The sequence below is a fragment of the Aulonocara sp. 'chitande type north' Nkhata Bay genome, linkage group LG17, assembly GCF_057382095.1.
Source record: "Aulonocara sp. 'chitande type north' Nkhata Bay isolate Kocher_YH1m ecotype deep benthic linkage group LG17, A_spYH_male_GT1.1, whole genome shotgun sequence".
Lineage (NCBI taxonomy): Eukaryota > Metazoa > Chordata > Actinopteri > Cichliformes > Cichlidae > Aulonocara > Aulonocara sp. 'chitande type north' Nkhata Bay.
In genome coordinates this window covers 34980638-35001265 of record NC_141360.1, presented here as the reverse complement: position 1 = coordinate 35001265, position 20628 = coordinate 34980638, and the positions used below count along the sequence as shown (strand labels likewise).

Genomic DNA, 20628 nt, shown 5'->3' with positions numbered 1-20628 from the left:
TAAGTGGCTTAGTAATAAAAACCCCCCACATAACTATTCATCTGAAAAAAGGCCTTTTAGATTCCTTTATGAAAGATTTTCAGAAAGCCTGGAGAACTATTTGTCAAAATCAATTAAAAAAAAAATAGAATAACGTCTGGCTCCTTGGAACTAAATATAAAGAAATGAGTGTTGACTCAAGGCTTTTGCACAGTATTGTATAACAGAAACTATATAATATATATAATATACCTAAGGATTTAAAATTGTAAGCCAGCAATTAAGTTAAATATATAAATAGCTAAACACAATCGATAATAGTAGCTGGCTAAAACTGGATAAAAAGTTAATAAACCTGAACTGATAAATATAATTAGAAGTTGAAATAGTGGGCTAGAAGGGTTAACAGTTTCAATGTCTGGATAAAAAAAAAATAAGGGTAAAAAATGTAAACTGTGCACTTAAAATATTGGATAAACAGCTGAAAATGCTAACTAAAGAAGCAAATGACTGATAAACAAATAGGCTGTTTATAAGAAGAAGGGTTGTCAGAACAGCTTGCGAACCATAAGCAATTAATGTTAAGTTCAACATAATCACTAACTGAGTCAGCCATAAGCTGAAAGTAGTCAAGATCCAAATTACTTGGAGTTCAGATAACCACGCTGGAACATGAGAGCTGGTGTTGATGAAGAGGTTCTTGAGTCCATGTGACAGTTCTTCAGGGGGACGTCAGAGTTATAAATGAATGCTGATATGAGACATTGCTTTTAATGTCACCTTTCATCTTTCCAAGATCTTCCCCAACCTTCCTCTATGCCTAATACCACCCTTCAGCCATGAGTCAGGCCACAGCCCTGATCTCTGGGACCACCAAAATACCCAGCAGCGCCTTGAACACGTTCAGCTGGGCACTGGGACTAACTGAGGTGAAAGCTCAGAGAAAATCCCTCAGAGATAGTATGTCATGGATTGTTTCATTTCTCTCCAGCTAATAATGTTAATATTTGCCAGGCAATACTAGAATTTCCAGAGTGCAGGGTCTCTATTTACTCTGTCTGTTAAGCCAGCTACGTTAAATAAAACTGTCTGATATCAGCATGTCTAACTCTCGCCTTCCTCTTCTCATCTATTATTTCCCCCCCTTCTGTTTGAATTTCATCAAACTGATCCTCTCTCTATACATCTCAGCCCTTTCAAACTCCTCAACATCATCAGACAGCATTCTTTTATCAGTTTATTATTCAAGTTTACTGCAACTCCGACATTATCTGACATGAGAGGCGCAATAATGCAACTCAACCTCATCAGAAACAAGGCAGGCAGCATGCCACGCACTTCAGGAATGTGTGAGACAGAAAGGTACAAATCAGCATGTAAAGAATGGTCACAATGGCTTTTGGAGTTCAGTGCAGAAATGCATAGCAATGACAGTTTCTTCATGCTTTGGCGCCTTATGAAGCACTGCTTCACAGCATGGCTAACACAAATGGCTAGAAAACTTGAATGGGTTTGTATAGAGCAAATGACTTCTTCAATTTCCATTGATCTGTGTAAACAAACAGGATGAGGACAGGGCCATTGTGTGGCGATAATATGCTGTCTCACAGCCAATGCATATTCCTTTGTTCAGTGCAGAGATAGCTGCACATTTGAATACTTCAATAATAATCAGGAAAGAATCCCACAACAAGAGTGGCAGCTTGGCATCGTGGTTAGACCTCTCTACATTATAACCAACGGTGTCACCAAGTTCAGCCTCGCAATGGCTTTTTTGCCGTCCATCCTGCCAGGTAAAAGGCTTTAGAAAGAGAGCTCCATCAGTTCACAGAGTTTATGTAAAAGGAAGGCGAGGATCCACATCAGAGCCTGTATATAAAAGATGGACTTTGCTTCTTTATCTAGATGGTGACGACAAAAGGGAAGAGCACATCATGACTCTTCTGTTTTTGGTTTTTTTTTAATGGTATCTCATAAAAATCTATGAGAAAATAGCCCTTCCTTGTTCCATGACCTCAGTAAACACTTTCTTGCTGAGCTCCCATTTCTTGGTCTAAATCACCAGAAACTCAACAGAAGTGTAGGCTTCACATCCAGATGTCAGTAACCACTATGTGTTTATGTCCATCTTTTATAAGCAGTCTACAGCCTATTTAGTGTAGATAACATAAAAAAATAAGACTCAATATTATAAATGATTCGAAATTTATCTTTAAGGCACTTTATCATACATAAAATGGCCCACCGTAACAAAAGAAAAATGTGAAAACCCTTCCAAACCATATTCAAAGTTTTTGTATGCAATTAATAACAGAGACAATAAAATAAGATAACAATTAAAATAAGCATAAAGTAAGAAAAGTGCCAAGTAAGATGAGAGTTTTCTGTTCTTAGACCTCGTCCTAATTAATTAAACCACAATCATACCTCAGTACTCTTTATTTCAATTTAATTTACTGGGATTGTTAAGTTTAATATTCTTTTGGGCTCAGAAATCCAATATTGACTTTTTGTGATGTACTTGGCACAATATCTTGAATCACTGCAAATAAACATTTTTCAAAAATAAATGTAAGGAATCTGGTGCTGACTGAAGGCCAACCTTTATATCATTTATAGTATTTTAGACTAAAATAAAATATGATTGTATAGATATTATAACTGGTATGCAGCACAAGTTTTTTTTTTATTTTTATACAAACATCTTATACCCAGCTGCTACATCCTGATTCAAAATTGAACTGGTTAATTCATGAAAGGCCCAACTCGACAATTCCAAATTTCAAGTCCAAAACTAGAAACTAAATTTGCATCATACTTTGGGATTTGTAAAGCAAGAACTGGCAAAAAGAATATAAATGCTCCCCTGTAACAAGACAAAAAAGTTTCTTGGAGTTGGACTCTTTATGAATTTACTGATTCAGCTATCTGACAACTTCCCCTTTTATCTATGAGTGCACCAGTTTAATGCCTTGCCCAGTGTCCAAAACAGCTGGTGGGAACCAGGCTAGTTTACACCTCCTGAAGCAGCGCAGACATGTGCTACATAACCAAAACAGGTGAAGGCCACAGCACCAGTTGGACAGGTGCACCATGGGGTATGTAGCCTTAGGAAAGTGGGTCTTCCAGTGCTTGGCTACATCACTTCCAGTGGGAAGATGGAGTGTGTAGTCGCTCCAGCGTTTGGACACACTGTAAACAGCTCTCACGGTCCGCCCTTTTTCAGACCACTGGGTGTCGCTGGCTGGGTTGCAGTTGAACTCCACCCACTCAGAAGTGAATTCCCCGAGCAAGGGGATATCTCCAGCCTCGGGGTCCACCATGGTGGCTGACAGCTCAGCCCCCTGCACGGCTACATAAATGCCCTCCACCCTGCGCACTTCCTTGACCCAAGGGAGGGAGTATTCGGTGTCCAGGACCACAATGAGACGGGAACAGTGGCCGGCGTTCTTCTCCTTCCACAGCTCCAGCAACTGGGCCAGATGGAAACTCTCACCTCCTACAGTTACAGGAGATTAGATAGTAAGAAGGAGAAAGAAAGAACAGCGCGTACTGGGAATCTATCCTATGACTAGTTTGATTTACCAAACTCTCTGAGAGAGAAACAGTGAAGGTCAGCGAGCTGCTATTCACTTAGTTCCATGTTCAAGGACAATTCATTGGGACATATGGCCATAGATGGACATGGCAGCTTGGCAGGGATCGAATCTGTCAACTATTACTCAAGGGACTGTCTTTAAAATCCCCTGTCATCCCGGCAACAGACACAACGACAAAAACAACCTTAATAGACTGTATATTTATATTTAGTATATTTTGGCAGAGAACAAACATTGAAGGTCTGTTGCCAAATTATTTCTGTTATTCCTAACATCAGTGCTAGGTAAGTAAATAAATAAATAAATAAATAAATGAGGCTGAGAAAAATAAAATGAAATCCATTTATGGATACAAAGCAGCTTTGCCACATACTGCTTTATATTTAGAAGGGAAAATGGGCTTTTATTCACATATCTAAAACATCAAGCATGAGCCAATTTGGAGAATCTGCTGCACAGCTAAATTTGTATATATGCATCCAGTGTCATCAACAGAGAACTTCCAGACTATTTTGAGGAATCCCAGTGTGGACAACACTGCATCAGTGGGTCGTAATAACCAGAGGGATCCTTTATTTGATTTGAATTTCAGTCGAAGCAACCCCACTTTTTCAAAAATGTCTCCAGTTATCCCCTGAGCATGCCACTGAAAACGACCCTTCAGGATTGTGACTAAGGGGAAGTGATTATGCTTTCGGTGGGGATTTTTTTTTCTTTTTTTACTATTTGCAGCAGCACGCAGAGATAATACGTCAAGTAATCTCTGAAGAGCTGGAGCTGACACTGTGTTGACCTGCTGTGATTCTCATTTCTGCTGAGGGAACGCTCATGTCACAGTAGACTCTCTGTAACTTTCACAGAATCGTCTCTACTGGAGCCAAACTTCTGTGCCGAGTCCTTCATAGCAATTTCAACTCTTTACGCTTGCTTGTCTGATTCCTTGCAAATCAGTCTGATTGACTGAGAGAATGGGAAAATGAAAGGAATGGAAATTAGACTGTAATGCAAATGAGACTGCAGTCAGAATACAATATCTACCTAATGCTATCTGAAACAACAGCTCTGTAGTCACTTCTACTTCTGTGTTGATTTTTTTTCCTGTATTTTAACTGATTTACATCTTCGTCAATTATGTGTGCTTAGATGTTAAAACTGCCCGACAGCTTTGAAGAGAGAAAGCTGATATGCAACTTATGATGCACCTAAAATTTGATTTGTGAGGACTGAATGTGTCAAGTTTAATCTTCTTTCAGTTTCCAAAAAAGGAAATAAGCAGCAGAGATGTCTGAGAAGGCCAAAACAAGCGATTCTTTTGTTCTACAAAAAGCTTCAAGTTAATGTACAAACCATTTGATCTCATCTAATTTAATGAATTAATAGAGTCTGAACATGTAATGTTTAATAATAAATCAGAATATCTACAAAGAAAGGATCGTTCTCTCTTGAAATGTTGACCTAGGAATTCTCCTATATAACATGGTGGATCCCAATGTTTTTCTTAATTCACATTAGTCTCTTCTGGATCACACTTATGCCATGCTTGCTTGGTAACTAATCAGTAAATCTTCTGTAACAACTCCCAAAGGCTCATCTTCTCATGCTCCTATATCTTGTGGGGTTCCCCATGGGTCTGTTTTGGGTCCCCTTTATATATCATTAGCACAGTAGTCCTTGAGGAAAAACACTGAGCTAGTTTTCACTGCTACCTGCCACTTGAGGTCTTGTCTGACTGAAGCTAGGAACTGGATGTCCAAAAACTTTCTAAATGATTTACTGAACGACTATAAAACTGAAATAATTATAACTTCCCCCACCTCCCCCACCTAGCACTAGCAACACCATTGGACTTTCATTTAGTCTGAGACATCAGAAAAAGATGTCTTCAGAGAAGCTTGCAACCTAGGGGTAAACGCAGACTCCATGTTCTTTTGATAGATATCAAGCTGCCTAACTCTCTCCAGTTTCTTTATCAGTTTTTAAATGTTCATTTATCAGTAATTATGAATTCCGATACCAATATATCTGAAAATAGCCAAATATATCAGTGCTCCGATGCATTGGGACTCTGGATATATTGGTTAGGCTCTATTAATTATGTATTCTCTTTGCTGAATGGTGTTTAAATATCCCCTGGATTTATATACTGAAATATCTGTAGTTGTAGCTGGTGAAGTTGAAGCTGTATACTTACGTGGATGCATTCTTTTTATTTGCCTCACTAGTACATTTAGGAATTAAATGAATGTGAATGGACTATGAAGTATGACCACTTTCCAAGACTTAAAAACATTGAAAAATAAAGCAATAACAACATGGATCTGTGGCCTTCACCTGACAGAGCCCAGGAGCCGGAGCCTTTGTGCGTGTGCCCACTGTAGAATATCAAATAGGTGTCATGTCGTGGTCCGTCTGCCGTACGAAGCTCCAGAAAGTTGCGCAACTTTGTAAGTACAGCCTCCAGGGTGACACCGCTAGTAGAGTAGTCACAGCCGAATGTCTGAATCATGTGGTGGGAGAAGAGGCGCTGGATGTTGTTCAGCATGCCTGTGGAGCGCAGATTCAATAGCTCCACCTGCTCAGGTGGTAAGAGAGTGGGCTGGCCACCAGCGCTGGGTGAAAGAGAAAGATGAAAGGCTGTGAGAAAAGACTTGTTGATGTTTATCTTTTTTTATCTACTCAGAGGGAGGCTCAAGTTAGGTGGCTTGTCAGCAGAAGGGGAGGGTGGTGGGGGGTGGTGTGTACTTATTTATTTATCTACTTTCTGAGTGAGAAGTTGATAGATTGACATACCAGGGTGGAGTAGCTGTCTCCCTTGTTGGGGAGAGAGGAGACAGAGAAGAGAGGATAAGAGGAGATGGGGGAATAGGAGATGCAAAAAGTACCAGCGAGGGATCGCTACTGGAGGAAATGACATTAGCCTCAAGGATGAGAAGGAAATAAAGAATGAAAGCAAATAAAAAAGTAGCAAAAAATGAGATGGTACAAAGGAGAACAGAGTAGGATGACAAAAACAGGTTAAATATATACTCATACTCAATTTATAAAAGCACCATTCTTACTCTTAAGGGCGATTTTCCAAACACAATTTCATAACACGTTATTAACTAGGGATTAAATCAATATCAAATAAGTCATATCACTCCCTCTGCCATGTGATTACTAATTCGCTCCTGCCAAGCATGTTTTCACTGAATCATGAAAGAGCTCTGAACAGGTTCCCCCACGAATATGACTTACCAGAGTAATTATAAATAAAGTGACCAAAGTTGCTTCCCTAAATGAAGGAGTTTGTTCACACGTAGGGGGAGATTGAAGGGGCAGATTGGCACAGATGCAGTGCCGTTCTGTTGTTGTGAAGTGAGAGCGAAACTAACAATTTACTGGAGTATCTACTTTCCTACCCTCACTTACAACCATAAGGTCTGGGTAGTGAAACAAAGAGATTGTGGATGTAAGAGGTGGAAATGAGCTTCCTCCATACCTCAAGGGGGCCACAGGGAAGAAGCAGGATACATGGATCATTTCTTGGCTTGCTTGGGAATACGTCTGTGTTGTCTCAGAAGACGTATAGGATGTGGCTGCAGGTGGGGTCTCTGCCCCAGATAATTGGCAGAAAATGGGTGGATAGATGGACCAGAATACCATACTGGTAGACGGATATCTTGCAGTGTAATTTCATAGGATCTCTCTATTGTATATCAATATTGTGGGCAGCTTATTGCACTACTTTTGTTACTAGCACTGTTAAATGCAGTACAACATACATTATTTTTACTTCCATTGGAGAAAATAATTTTTTCATAACAAATTTATTTGGAAAATCATTGTGTCTTTTTGGAGGATTCCATGTGTATACCTACGGACGAGGTGATTTTATAAAAGTGAGAGTGGATACAGGTTACAGAAAGTAAGCTGTGAAACACAGAGAAAGAATCCATATACCTATGAAACAGCTTTCTACAGTGTCTGCGGGCTCGAAGTTATTCAAAAAGTCATAAGTCATTCTTGCAAACACCTGCATACATCAGCCATCATATTATGCCGCGTGCCCACGCTTTCCCCTTTAACCTGCCAAGGGGAAGTTTATCGAATAAACGCCTGAAGAGTGATGCTTTTGTTTTTACAGCTATGAGACAAATAAATGGATGTTATCGGTTGACAGCGAGGCAGTACTCCTGTCCTCAAAGGAAGTTCGATGAACAATTACCTTAATGATGATAACAATTGAGGCTAGCTATAAAAACACACTACACCTGATCAGAAAATGCAGAAAATGCAACCTGAGCATGACTTTGTGAGCTCATCATTTCCCCCAAACCCATCTAATCTTTTTAGATCTCATGACGCCCAGGAGAGTAAGGGCCTGTGGTTTGAGATTCCAACCACATCTTCCCCTGTGACACTCTCTCTTTCATCCTTAAAAAAAATCCAATCCTTTCCTCCGTAGCCCTTTCACAGCTTCACCTCTCCCTCCCCTTTCTTTGCTATCTCTGTCCATTTTTTTCCCTTTTAACCACCACCTTCTATCAAAGTTAACAACATCACCCCTCCTCTTTTGTTTATCTTCCTGTTGTTTCACCATTGCTGTTGTTGCATGTGTGCCTCGGCTTTTCACCCATATCTCGGTAATCTCCCAGAGGGAATCTTGTCATTGTGAAAACATGATCTGCAGCCATCAAACAGTCGATTATACTCTGCTGCATTCTCATCATGCTCCAAGTCCTCCCTATGGATCCTGCACATGCGGCCTTGCATACAGAGCATCTAAGACTCCAATACGACATGGGCCAGCATTCAAAATCTCCTAGACCGTTAGACTCTACTAAGATTGATATCCCATTTAACCGAAAAAGCTAACTTTTAACTAAAAGGTTCAATAATTCAATAATTACATAAGAAAAAAAAAAACCCAAACAGGATGGCTGAAGAGCTCTTGAATGTGGAAATATTTATAACTGATGGCTAGCTTTTGGTGTTTAAGATGATGAGGCATGGCGGCATCTTCAAAAATAAAGTGATTAAGAAAAAAATGCATGGTCAACAGAGTGGGCTGTGGTGGAAACATCAGATGCGGCTAACAGCAAACGGGTGCATCTGAATAACTTGGTATGCTGAGGAGGGATCGGTGGAATGATCCCTCAAGGGCCCAAGCATTAGCGCTATGTTTATGCAGTTATTGGCCTATTTATCCCATTGGTTTTTTGTTAAGTGAGGAGAACGTTCGGAAGAATGATCATGTTTACCACTCCTGGTGAGAGTGGTAAAGGCTTTGACATCGGCTGAGTGCGTCTGAATGTGGGAATGCTCCATCGCTGCATTTTGCTCGGGTTTACTATACATGCAGTACGTGGAGATTAGTCGAGTATGCTGAGCATAGCTTTGCTTACCTGGCAGTTAAGGAGAAGCTGTATGTTCTCAGTGTGTGATGTCATTTGAAACCCAAAGTTCACACAAGTCTTTATGCTGTCATGTAGAAAACAGCTTGTAAAACACCATTTAGCAGTAATAACTTGAACTAATGTTTTTCTGTACGATTTTACCACTCTCTCATATCGTTGTGGAGGACGTTTAGTGCTGTGCTTGGTATCACTGTCCTGTTGCGTGATCCAATATATGCCAAGCTTTAATTGTTGGACACATTTGCTCACATTTGTCTCCAGCATGCTCTGATAATACACAGGACTTCAAAGTGACTGTACAGCAATTATTATTTGATCAGCAACAATCATATTTTTTTATAGGAAAAACAAGCAGATCAGTCCAAGTTTCTAGTTGACGATTCTCATTTGTAACAGTTTGATTGTATTTTTTAAACTTTCAGCTGAAATTGAAAAAATAAATAAATGAATGAATATATATATATATATATATATATATATATATATATAGGTGTTATTGCCAGCTTTTTGTTCCCATATGTAAAACCAATGTGAATGTCCTGAAACACTGATTTTCACGTGTTGATGGGAATAAAAGGGACATTTACAGATTCCTTTCTGGGCTTTAAAAACGTGATTTGGGCATTCTGTTTACATTTTGTTGTTTTTCTCAAGTAACAAATAAATTTTTTAGCCCCCAAACCAAACCATCCACAACAGAGGATATTCCCAATCAAAACAGTTTAACTGAAGGGTGTACCTGCAGTAAGTGGTAGGTACAACCAGGGCGTAGCCAGCACAAGTTCCTCCCAGGCAGCCGCCCAGCTCGTGGAACAAACCATGCGCCAGAGACTCGAGAGGCAGCACCACCAGCAAAGCACTGAGAAAGAGACCGTTGGAGGGCTGCAAAAAGCCAAAGAATCAGAGTCACTTTCATTCAACATTTACAGCTTGTACCGGCGGTAATCAGACTCACTTAATTGGTGTTGACACTCGGCAAGACAGTTACACAACATGGTACTGACACTGTGCTATTATCGCAGGACAAAACATGAAAGGACCTAACTAAATGGATACACAGTGTTGTGAAAGACACTAGAATAAACATACTTCACAAATGTCAATCCAAAGCAGAATAATTACTGCAGCATTTGAGCTTGTATTTTAGGGTAGCCTCTTCCAGAGCCTAAAATAGCAGCATTAAAACCACAGAAATCACAATACAGTACGAAAGCCGTCTTTGCTATCATCATTCTCGGCTGATGATCAATTTGCCCAAAGCTGTGGAAGTGGTGGGTTTCTTATGAGAGCTTGGCACTAAGTTATGCATTCAAAAGCTGCCTTCTGAATAGGGAAATCACTCTTATACAGTTTCACAAAAGCAATATTCTGCTTTTCATTCATTCCACACTTTGAAATGCATTACCACACTGACTTTGATAAAAGGAAATTATAATACATGCAATGTACACACACACACACACACACACACACACACACACACACACACACACACACACACACACACACACACAAGTAGGCAAAATCTTTTTTTGGGTGGATCTCACATGTAAGCTCTTCAGAAAGTACTGAATCCAACGTAATGCTCACCAACTATAGCTGTAAACATAAATATTCGATTGGCTTTCTTAATATTCGTTGTTTCACAAAGGCTTGCTGATTCTACAACAGACTGCATTAATCTTCCAGTTATGTTTTCTGTGTGCAATACAAAATTTCACAGCCGTAAAACATCAAAACACACAAAAGCTAAACACTAGCTTTCTTCCACCTTCTCAGGCAAATTTGAAACTGACATCAACAATGTGCACATCCCAAATTAGAACTTGGGCCCATGAGAATCTTACAAGGTAAATGTCTAATAGGGCTAAATAAGTTATTGCTGCTCTTTATGCAAGCAGATAAGGATATTAAAGTATAATTAAATTGGTTTCGCATGAGAGCAGAAGTCCCTGAGTTTGGGGAGCAACTATTAACTACACACTGCCACTAGAATGCTTCCACACAGTATCCAACATGGGTATTATATGTTTATAGAGGCCTTTTCACGACTACCAAAGTGCAAATGATTAAAAAGAGTGCCTAAGACTAACATAACCTTGGACCTCAGCAATATAACAAGAGTAGGATAATGCTTTCTATGCTATGGCAGTTTTCATAGAAAATCAAACAGAACAATCCAACCCTGCTTTGCAGATTTAAACATTTTTGTCTTATCTACTTTTCATTCATTGGTCTTACCTGCCAGGACACAGCCCCGAGTATCACTGTTGACAACAAACTAAAGAACACCAGTCGCTCTGAGATGAGGCAGAAATGTCGGATGCCTCGGGAGGCCATGACCTGGTCCAGACTCCGGCTACTCAACCGCTGGGCGCGCCAAGCCTTCTGACAGTCACTCAGCTTAGTGTGAAAGCCCCATATTGTGATCAGCAAAATGATGTGGCAGATGGACCAGAAAAGACCAAACAGACAGAAACCTGGGATGACCAGATACCACAGGTCCAAGTAACCAAGCTATGAAAGACAAAACAAAAGTTTAAATAAAAAAATAATGAAAATAAACCCTCAATATTTGTAATATAGCTATAAGTGTACCTTTAAAGCAGCAAGGACAAAGAAGGCTATCTCAGTCAGACTCAGAGGAAACAAGGACAGCTTCCTCCACACCTTCCCCATGGAGAGCACAGGCATCCAGCGCTCCGTGGGGCCTAACCCACTGAAGTACACATCCAACACAGGCTCACAGAGCAGCCTGCCCAGGTAGCAGCCTAAAGCATAAGGGTTGGCATTAATGCCTAAGGCCTGGAAAAACACAAGAGAAGTAACCAAGGCAAAACTGATCAAATTGGCCAAAGCTAGGAGGGATTTCATCCTCAAGTCCACAATGAGAGCACCGAGGGCCACTACCAAGCCTATTATGGCCACTGACTTGTGAAGAAGCATGGTAGTGCTTGCAATACCAAATCCTAGAAGCTCCAGTAACTCTACTGATGTTAGCAAGGTGGATTTGTAGCAGATGGAGCAGCATATTCGCTCAGTTAGGGCCCATACTGCTTTCATAACTACACTGGCTAGGAGGAGATAGTTTGCGACCAGTTCTTTGACATTTGAATCCAAGGCGGGGCTGTTGAGGAAACACAGAAGTCCAAGGAGAAAGCCGAACCACAAATGGAATAAGCTCTGGCTGGCGTTTTCCATAGCAAAGTAGTAATGGAGGATACTGGCAATTCCCAGGACAAAGAGGCCCAGAATGAAGATAACCAGAATCATGGGTTCCCATGTCACCTCCCAGCGTACGTACATGCCAACACAGACTGCCACAAGGAGATTGAAGCTGGACAGGTAACCCAGACAATGCACTGATTTAAACACGTCCACCTCCTTTGGTGCACTGACTGTCAGCTCCTCTTCCTCCCGAGCCATGGCTGACGTGGATGTTCTTATTTAAAAGCAGTTTAACTATCAAATAATTAATTTCCTCCAGCCACCTTCTTTATACTTCCACAGAGGTTTGCCACATGGAGGATGGTGCCTCTTGATGACTTTCAGCAAAAATCAACCCCTGCGTGGAAATAAAAAAAGAAACAGTGTGAGTGCATTATACGGTACATTCGTCACATAGTCCAAACTTATGTACAAAAGGCAGGCACTTTAGTGTTTCCCCATGCAGAGACTATCTGGGCGGCGCGCCCTGGCATATTAGTTGCGCAAGAAATATTTTAGCGACTAATTTTTGCAAATTTTTAATTACTTTTTTTTTTTTTTTTTACATCAGTGACTTTAACGCCATTCACAATTCCCAGTTGACAATCACTGCTAACCAGCTAACCCAGGCCCCTACATTCCCCAACGGCTTGCTTGTCCCACACTCTGGTGAAATCAGTCCTTCCTCTGCTTTTCCCCTGTGATCCGGAGAGCCGCTCTAACCAGAACCTGCAGCAATGTGGAAGACTTGTAAGGGATGCAAAGTAGGACTAGAACTAATGTCACCAGCTACAGTACATGACAGCGGTCCCTTCACCTGCCCCAAACAGAGTCTGTGGGAAACACTGCACTTTAAATGTATACAAATCTTAATCATTAATCAGGACTATCAGGGAGACAGGCAGGCAGCAAGAATTATCAAACCATTACTGATCTGTGGTCTGATCCATAGCTGTCCAGAATTAAATCTAGAAGACCTATGCAACTTAACTTCAACTTCAATGGTCACAATGACTGCAGAAACATTCTGTATACAATCATTGATAAAATCCCATTAATACTGTTTACTCGTATTATATTTCGATCACTACCTTCGATCTTTGCTGTTGTGAAATTCTCTCACAGATTCTAGATTCTTTGACTTCCATGTGTCTCTCTTATAAATCCTTTGGAGTCATACATAAACGTCTTCAGTAACATCAAGGAACAACAGCGTTAATATCAAATAAACGGAGTCTGTATTGGTTTTGTACAGAAGAATGAGGAAATACTCTTTAGTCACAGCTAATTTGAGTGTAGTTCTCCTTCCATCGGGATCACAATTTTCTATGCTAACACTCTTTAAAATGACAACATTTTGACAGCGGTTGATTACACAGTCGAGGTAAACTAATCAATTCGTATCCGTTTTCTACCCAAACAAACCCTTTAACTAACTAACTGACTAACAAACCAACTATAGCCTTGCTGTCAGTGAGTGACGATGTGGCACTATAGCAGACGGGAAGTTTTAACTTAGCCCTGCCTGCTCCCTCTTTGTAAACAGTAAACTAGTTTGCTAGTGCACGATTTAGTGCAGTGGCTAAAACTGCCAACACAACCACGAGCCTTCAAATATAAAACTGTATGTAATGTCTTTATCGTCAAATATTGCTTACATGTTGATTGTTTGGGTGAAATCATCCGTACTTCCGGGTTCTGTACTACGGCACCTCGCAAGTGTCGAAATGAACGTACCTTCGCTTTTCCCACAGAATTAATTGTGGCGAGGCATTTTTTAAGGTCGCTCTGAGCTTATGCATTAAATTAGTAAACAGACAAAACTAAACGGAACTAAAATTAAACAAATAAAATCTTCGTTAGCCTACTTTTCAAATATGTACGAAAGAACAAGGTCACATAAGGTCACTGATAGTTGTGGCAGCGTCCTTAAGTTGAAAACAAATACAAACACATGTTCTAAGTGTTGTGTAACATGTGCATGTCAATACTAATTACACATACGCATATACTATATGCCCATTTAGCGGGGCTTTATTGTACTGTACAGTAGTTGGCACCATGTTCGTTATATCATGTTTGTTATATTTTTTCTCGGTCTGTTTTCTGATGCAAATATTATACAGGTACATTTGCGACAAGATGGCAGTGATGATGTATGGTTGATGCATGTGAGAGAAAGTGCTGCTTTGATCAGATGTTTACAGAAGGCACAACTGGGAACACACAGTGATTTAGCCCACTTGACTTATGCACACAGCCCTAGTATGATATAATGTATATGGCTGATAACAACCTTTAAATAATGATTTAATGTTCGTTATTTTCTTTAATTTGAAATTTCTTTGACCTGAAAACTAGTGAACTCAAAATTATCATCATCCTAAAATGAAGAATCTGTAATCATTGTTAAATTGACAATCCTATGTCAGCTCTGAGGTTTTACATATCAGCACATGATCAAATCAACCTGATCCTGAGCAAATTCTAAAATTAGGTAAATATAGTCTCAGATGATCTACAAAACATGACATAAAACATGTAATTATTTACTTCACATATACTAAGTCAAATCCAGAAGCAGTGTGTGGAAAAATTAAAAACACTCCATGATCCTTGCTTGTAGAACAACCTTTAGCAGCAATAACTTCCAGTAATCGTTTTCTGTATTCCTTCATCACATTCACATATCACTGTGAAGGAATTTAGGCCAGCTCTCCTTTACAGTGCAGCTCTCCCTTGCTTCACGTTATTGAGGTTCGAATTCACCGATATATGGAGAAGTTCACGGATAAATCAATGACAGCAAGGTGCTCAGGTCCTATAGCTGCAAAACAATCCTAAATCATCAGCCCTCTACCACCGTGCTTATGAGTTATTGTGCAAATATGCCGTGTTTGGTTTTCTTTGAATGTGTTGCTGTGCATTAGGGTCAAAAACCTCCAATTTGGTCTCATCTGTCCAAAGGAGATTGTTCCAGAAGTCTTGTGGTTTGTTTAGATGTAACTTTGATTACCTAAGTCATGCAGTCATGTTCTTTACAGTTAACTAAAACTAAACTAAAAACAAAAACTAGATATGAAACAAAAAAAAAAAGTTTGCTAAAATAAAAATAGAAAATTGAATGTCAAAAAATTAAGAAGAACTAACTGACCACCAAACTAAAATAAAATTTAAAAAAAAATGGAGAGGAAATATTAGTTTTAGTATTAGCTACTTTGGCAAAATTTGGTTTTTCAGCTTACCTGATGAGGCTTTGATGAACATGTTTATTGGGACTTTGAATATCTACAAGACTGTGAGTCAACTGCTTTCAAAGGGTTTTATTCTAACATTTGAACTGATTTCCCTAAATCTTGCCTCAGATCTTGCCCATCCCTACTATAATAATTAAACTAAAACTAAACATTTTCACGCAAACTGAAATGAGCAAATCCACTCCGGAAACCAATGAAAACTAAACTGAATTAAAAACAACTATAGTAACCCAGTTTTAAAGAGAGGTTTTTCTCCCGGCAATCTTTACAAATGATCTATGCTTGGTTGGTTTGTTTCTAATTGTACTTTTATAAACTTTGACATGTAACATGCTAAATGAGGTCTGCAGAATCTCAGATGTCACTCTTGGATTTTTTTTGTACTTTTTCCGAGCATTGCGCAGTTTGACCTTTGGGATGTCCACTCCATGGAAGATTGACAGCTGTCTCTAATGTTTTCCACTTATGTATAAATTCTCTTACTGTGGATGGAGTTCAAATTACATTATTCACAGCAGAGTGTCTTTGTTCTAGTTATGAACCTCCTGGACAACATTACAAAGGGTTGACAGAGGCTTTTCTGTTTACTTGCATTGCTGTGAAAGGGAACAAAAGAAGCTGACTGATGCCAGTGCTTTTTACAACAATGTGGTGCCCTGGCTTTTGATAACCTGGAAATGTAGTATCTCTCTGGCACAAAGGTTGTAACAACCTGCTAGTCTGGTAAAAGCACATCAAAGATTGGAACTTGCACTATTAGTTGTAAAAACTAAAGTTATGTACACGTTCTCTGAGTTGTTCTTCATTCCTCGCAAAGATAAGCCAGCTACCCAAAGAAGTCTTCTGTTGATGACGACCAAGAGGTCATTAGTTCCCCTGCTAATTCAACCAGAAGCCATTTATTTCCGTGTGAAGAACAAGATGGGTAATAAAATGAAGGAATCGCCATATTTATTTAATTCAGAGCCTTGCATTCATTCATATTTAAATAATCTGATGATCAAATCATTTCCCCAAACTGTCATGGGTGTGCCGGCCGGGTATAATGATCCCCTTCTAAAAGGAAAGGCGGATCTGAAAAGCACTTGCTCATGAATAGTGCACCTATGTTATCACCTCTCTGGGGTTAAAGCGCTGCAAAATATTAAAAGAAAAACAAAAAACAGATACACATGCAGACAGTCGGGGCGGTAGAGAAGGTTATATTTAAAATGGGGAGGGTTAAATGTAGGTGGAGACGTGGAACTGAGAGAAAGGCAGAGGAGAGAGGGTAGAAAGGGATATAGGACACTAAAGGAGACAGGTTCTTCTGAATTATGCAAAGGCTACCTTCATTCTTATGTCAGACACACTTCCACCTGCACCAGCCACAGTCATGCAGCGACCCACACATAGACACCAAAGCCAGCCTGAGCCATATAAACATTAATTTACAATGGTAATGACAAGTCAGGATCCAGAAGCTCTTTGCTCCTCCTGCCATATGCCAAGCAACTTGAAAAAATAAAATAAAGAACATTACCACTTGTTCTGAGATGGGATGTGAATTCTCAACTCTGGCATGAAGATTTCAACCTTGGCACACTGCTTTCTGCTGAACACTGGCATTGAAAAAGAAACAGCATGCTGCAGAATCATCATCCAAGTACAAAGACTGCTGGATAAAAACAGTAGCTGTGATGTGAAAAGCATTAAAAGACTTGAGAAGGAAATAAAATAAAAAACTATTTCTACCTTTCCCATCACGCTCTGTAAGCACTGCTGTGCAAATGCCCGAGATGTGAGCATTTAATTACAGATTGCCTCTTTGTGTCCTTTATCTTGACAGTTCAGAATAAATGTTAGAGGAAGTGAGGTAGAACTGATTTTTACATAAATAAGTTAAAATAGGCACTGGCATCACTTCAGTGGGCAGTTATGTGATCGAAGGGTCCTGCTTCATATGCGGTAACGGTGCAAGACGCACGCACGGCCCCCTCCGGCTGCCAGGAGAAGTCTTTTCAATCAGAGTTTCATCTTCACAGAAATCAATGTGATGGAGCGTTGCACCCAAAGTGGATGTTAGGAGAGGCAGACTGCATCAGAAGCCTAAATCAAAAGCCGTTGGTGCTTAGTACATCTATCAAGGCTGAAATGAATTTCGGAAAAAAAAAGGCCAGTGAGTTCAGTGAGGGGGGGAAAGGAATGGTTAGAGAGGTTGATGAGGGAGAGACGGGGAGAATAGAGAAATATGCATCAGCAGGTAAGGTCAGAGGCTTGTTCAGGTTCGTTTCTTCCGGAGATGGAAAAGTCATTTTAAGCTGACCAAAAAAATAAAGACATACTATATAATGAAGTATTATGAAGAGAAAGTAACAAAAAGGGGACCATGCTGGTAAAATCTTAGGTTATTACAGTAATTGTCCTTTCCCTTTAGCAATAATGTGGCTTTTTTTTTTTTTTTTTAACTGAGGTAAGACAGAAGGTGCCCACAGGACTAGACGAACAAAGGATGTAAAAAATAAATCCCCTTCAGCTGATTAATGCTGGAAGGAAGTGAAATTCTCCATTCGCAGTCGCTTCCTGCTCAAAAAGGCAAACCATCTTCACGGGACAAGGACAATACCTTATCTGTCAAGACTTGTCATTTGGCTGGGATCAATTCAAACAGCTATTACGCTGCTTTATCCCCTGTCAGCATTGCAGACACGAGGCCAGCGCTGAAGATGAGGCACACAGAGAAGACGTCCTTCATTCCACAGTTATAGTTGCAGTAGATGAGGAAACTGTTCAGGCGGAACACACTTTCAAATGTGAAAATGTTTCTATAATAAGAGATTTCACAAGAGAATGTTTGTTATGAAAGAAAAAGAGAATAAAGAAGAAGCAGCAGCTCTCTATTGACGTTTCTCTGTGTGATATTAGCCTTTATCTGGAAATACAGAGACTGCTTCTTCATGAACATAAACTGTGACTATAACTACCAGTTGAGGGCAATCATACATTACCAATCTAATTTAGCCCTTTGCCTGAGATCACCAAGTGAAGCGGCAATGACTTTTTAATAACCCGACCTGTTCGGTCCCACTGAGCTGTGACGATGAAAAGTCTGATTCATTAATTGTGCCAAGAGGGGGGGGGGGAATTACGATTCAAATAATGAATCTGTTTGGGCCGTTGTGAGAAACGCTGTACGCTCTCTTAAAGCCGACTGTGCACCTTCACAGAATGGATTTCCATTCTGCGATCGGCTGCTCTGATGGTAATGGCGATGTTCATTAAACACACATGGTTTCACAAATGAGGGATTTGACTTCTATCTCTGTTGCCGAGCTTTAATGTGCCTGTCTTGTAATTGGCCTGGATTAGTCAGCGCTTTTCCAGGTGCAAACACAGTCCAGTTGTGCTCACCATCCCCCGCGACAGATGCATCAGAGACAACAAAATTTGGTCACTTTGTTTCCCTCCACTCTGTTACAGCGTGAAGTGGGTTTGTGGAGGGAAATGTGTCAGGGAATGGGGCAGCGTTCAGGAGTCTTGCTGTGCTTTCTCAGGTTTAACAAATCAGCATCTGTTGGCCACTCTGCCAGCCAAACACCCACTGACTCCAACCTAGAAAACAGAGAGGGAAAGAGGGGGCTGAGAGTCAGGAAACGGAGAGGCATCATCATGATGCCAAAATGTAGGTTGCAGAGAGTAAAACAGGCTTAGGCCTCTATATCACTCATTGTATTATGACCAGAAGAAATCTAAGGAATGATTTACTGACAGCAAAAAATATTTGTTTAACATTATTGTTATGACACGAGAATAATACCACAAATTAATGCTACTGGAAATTTTCTGGCCTTGCACTGTAAAAGTCCAAGTAAACAAAACGTAAGATTTAAGTGTGGTAGTTAATTTAAAAGTAGCTATGTAACACTTACCTTTGCTTTAACAATGAACAATTTCTTGGTCTTTACCTCTAACATGGCGACATTATTTACCCATGCAGATGTAAAATACATGTTAGCTGTCTGCACTTTGAAAGTGCCCATTTCTTTATTTTTCCTCAATGGAAAGATGATCCACATTGTCTTGGCTTGAGAGAGGTGCTTTGTCCTGAAGTACTGCTGACAGTCCACTATTTGTGGTCACAGTGGAGCACTGTTTTGCCGGGCAGGGGACGTGACTGAAAACTGTGGATTGTTTGTTGATTTGTGAGTTATGATGGTATCTCGCCAGTACTAGCGTTAGCGTTACCTTATTGTCCAAATATGTTGATATTAGGGAAAACGAGGCAGGATGGACTCAAGCGCAGACTGAAAAGCACAATTCAGTTTTATTAAAACACTGGGTGCAGGTGAGAGAGGGGAATCCGGAGGGGTGCACAGGGGAGATCCAGAAACAGGGGCTCTTCACACACAGGTGATTCTTCACACAGCTCCACTCATAGAAAACAAACGCTACATACAAGTCACTCTGCTCGACCAGGGCTCCAAACCTATGTACAGGAATGAGAGGTTAATCCAATGAAACACAAAGAGAAAACTAGAAACATGCGACCGAGGGATCTACTCAATAGTCGAGCGGTGAGATGTTCCCAGCCACTGCCTTAAGTAGTGGACGCTGGCGAGGTAATGAACCACAGGTGCGTGGTGAATTACAGGTGCGCGGGCTAGGGGCGGGAGCCCGCAATGAGCTCCGCCCAGGCAACGTGTAGTGAGCGAGAGGGAGAGAGAAATGAAAACAAAAACACACATTAGCCAAACTGGGCCAGCTGGGGAGACATGACAATATTAACCAAGAAACCTGTGGATAGACACACACTGGATAGACACATTGACTACGTTAAGACAGATTTGCAGGTAAAACATATGATACTGAGATTGAAAATCAAAAAGACAGGAAAAGCAAATGGAAGAAGATTTAGTTTGCAGTTTTACTGTTAGCTCATGAAAATGCGCATGGTGCCATTGTAGCTAAATCAAAGTTTTAAGCAACTTAAAAATAAAACAAGAGGCAACTGAAAATAAAGACACAGAAAAAAGGAAAAAACAAAGGAAAATTGAATATAATGACTTATTAAATATATTTCATGTCATTTTCAGTTTCAGCATTTTTTGTTCATTTATGACTAATTGTTTAAACTCACTAGCATTAAGAACATTTAAAAACAGCAAAAAGTCAAACTAAAATATAAGAATTTGACAGCGGCATTTAGCT

General features: G+C 40.1%; 1 protein-coding gene across 3 annotated transcripts; it reads right to left on the bottom strand.

Annotated features, from left to right (window-relative positions):
- Positions 1–2174: 2174 nt before the first annotated feature.
- tmem168a (transmembrane protein 168a) lies at positions 2175–18409 on the bottom strand. 3 transcript variants are annotated; one of them, XM_086268865.1, is made up of 6 exons: positions 16964–18409; positions 11576–12542; positions 11219–11494; positions 9717–9859; positions 5910–6187; positions 2175–3478 (listed from the first exon to the last, which is right to left on the bottom strand). In XM_086268865.1, exons 2-6 carry the CDS (start codon positions 12401–12403, stop codon positions 2928–2930), a joined length of 2076 nt encoding a protein of 691 aa, XP_086124991.1. In that variant the 5' UTR covers positions 12404–12542; positions 16964–18409; the 3' UTR covers positions 2175–2927. The 3 variants fall into 3 exon arrangements, with proteins under 3 accessions (XP_086124991.1, XP_086124989.1, XP_086124990.1); XM_086268863.1 differs by lacking the exon at positions 16964–18409 and adding an exon at positions 13843–13912; XM_086268864.1 differs by lacking the exon at positions 16964–18409 and adding an exon at positions 13276–13820.
- Positions 18410–20628: the final 2219 nt, after the last annotated feature.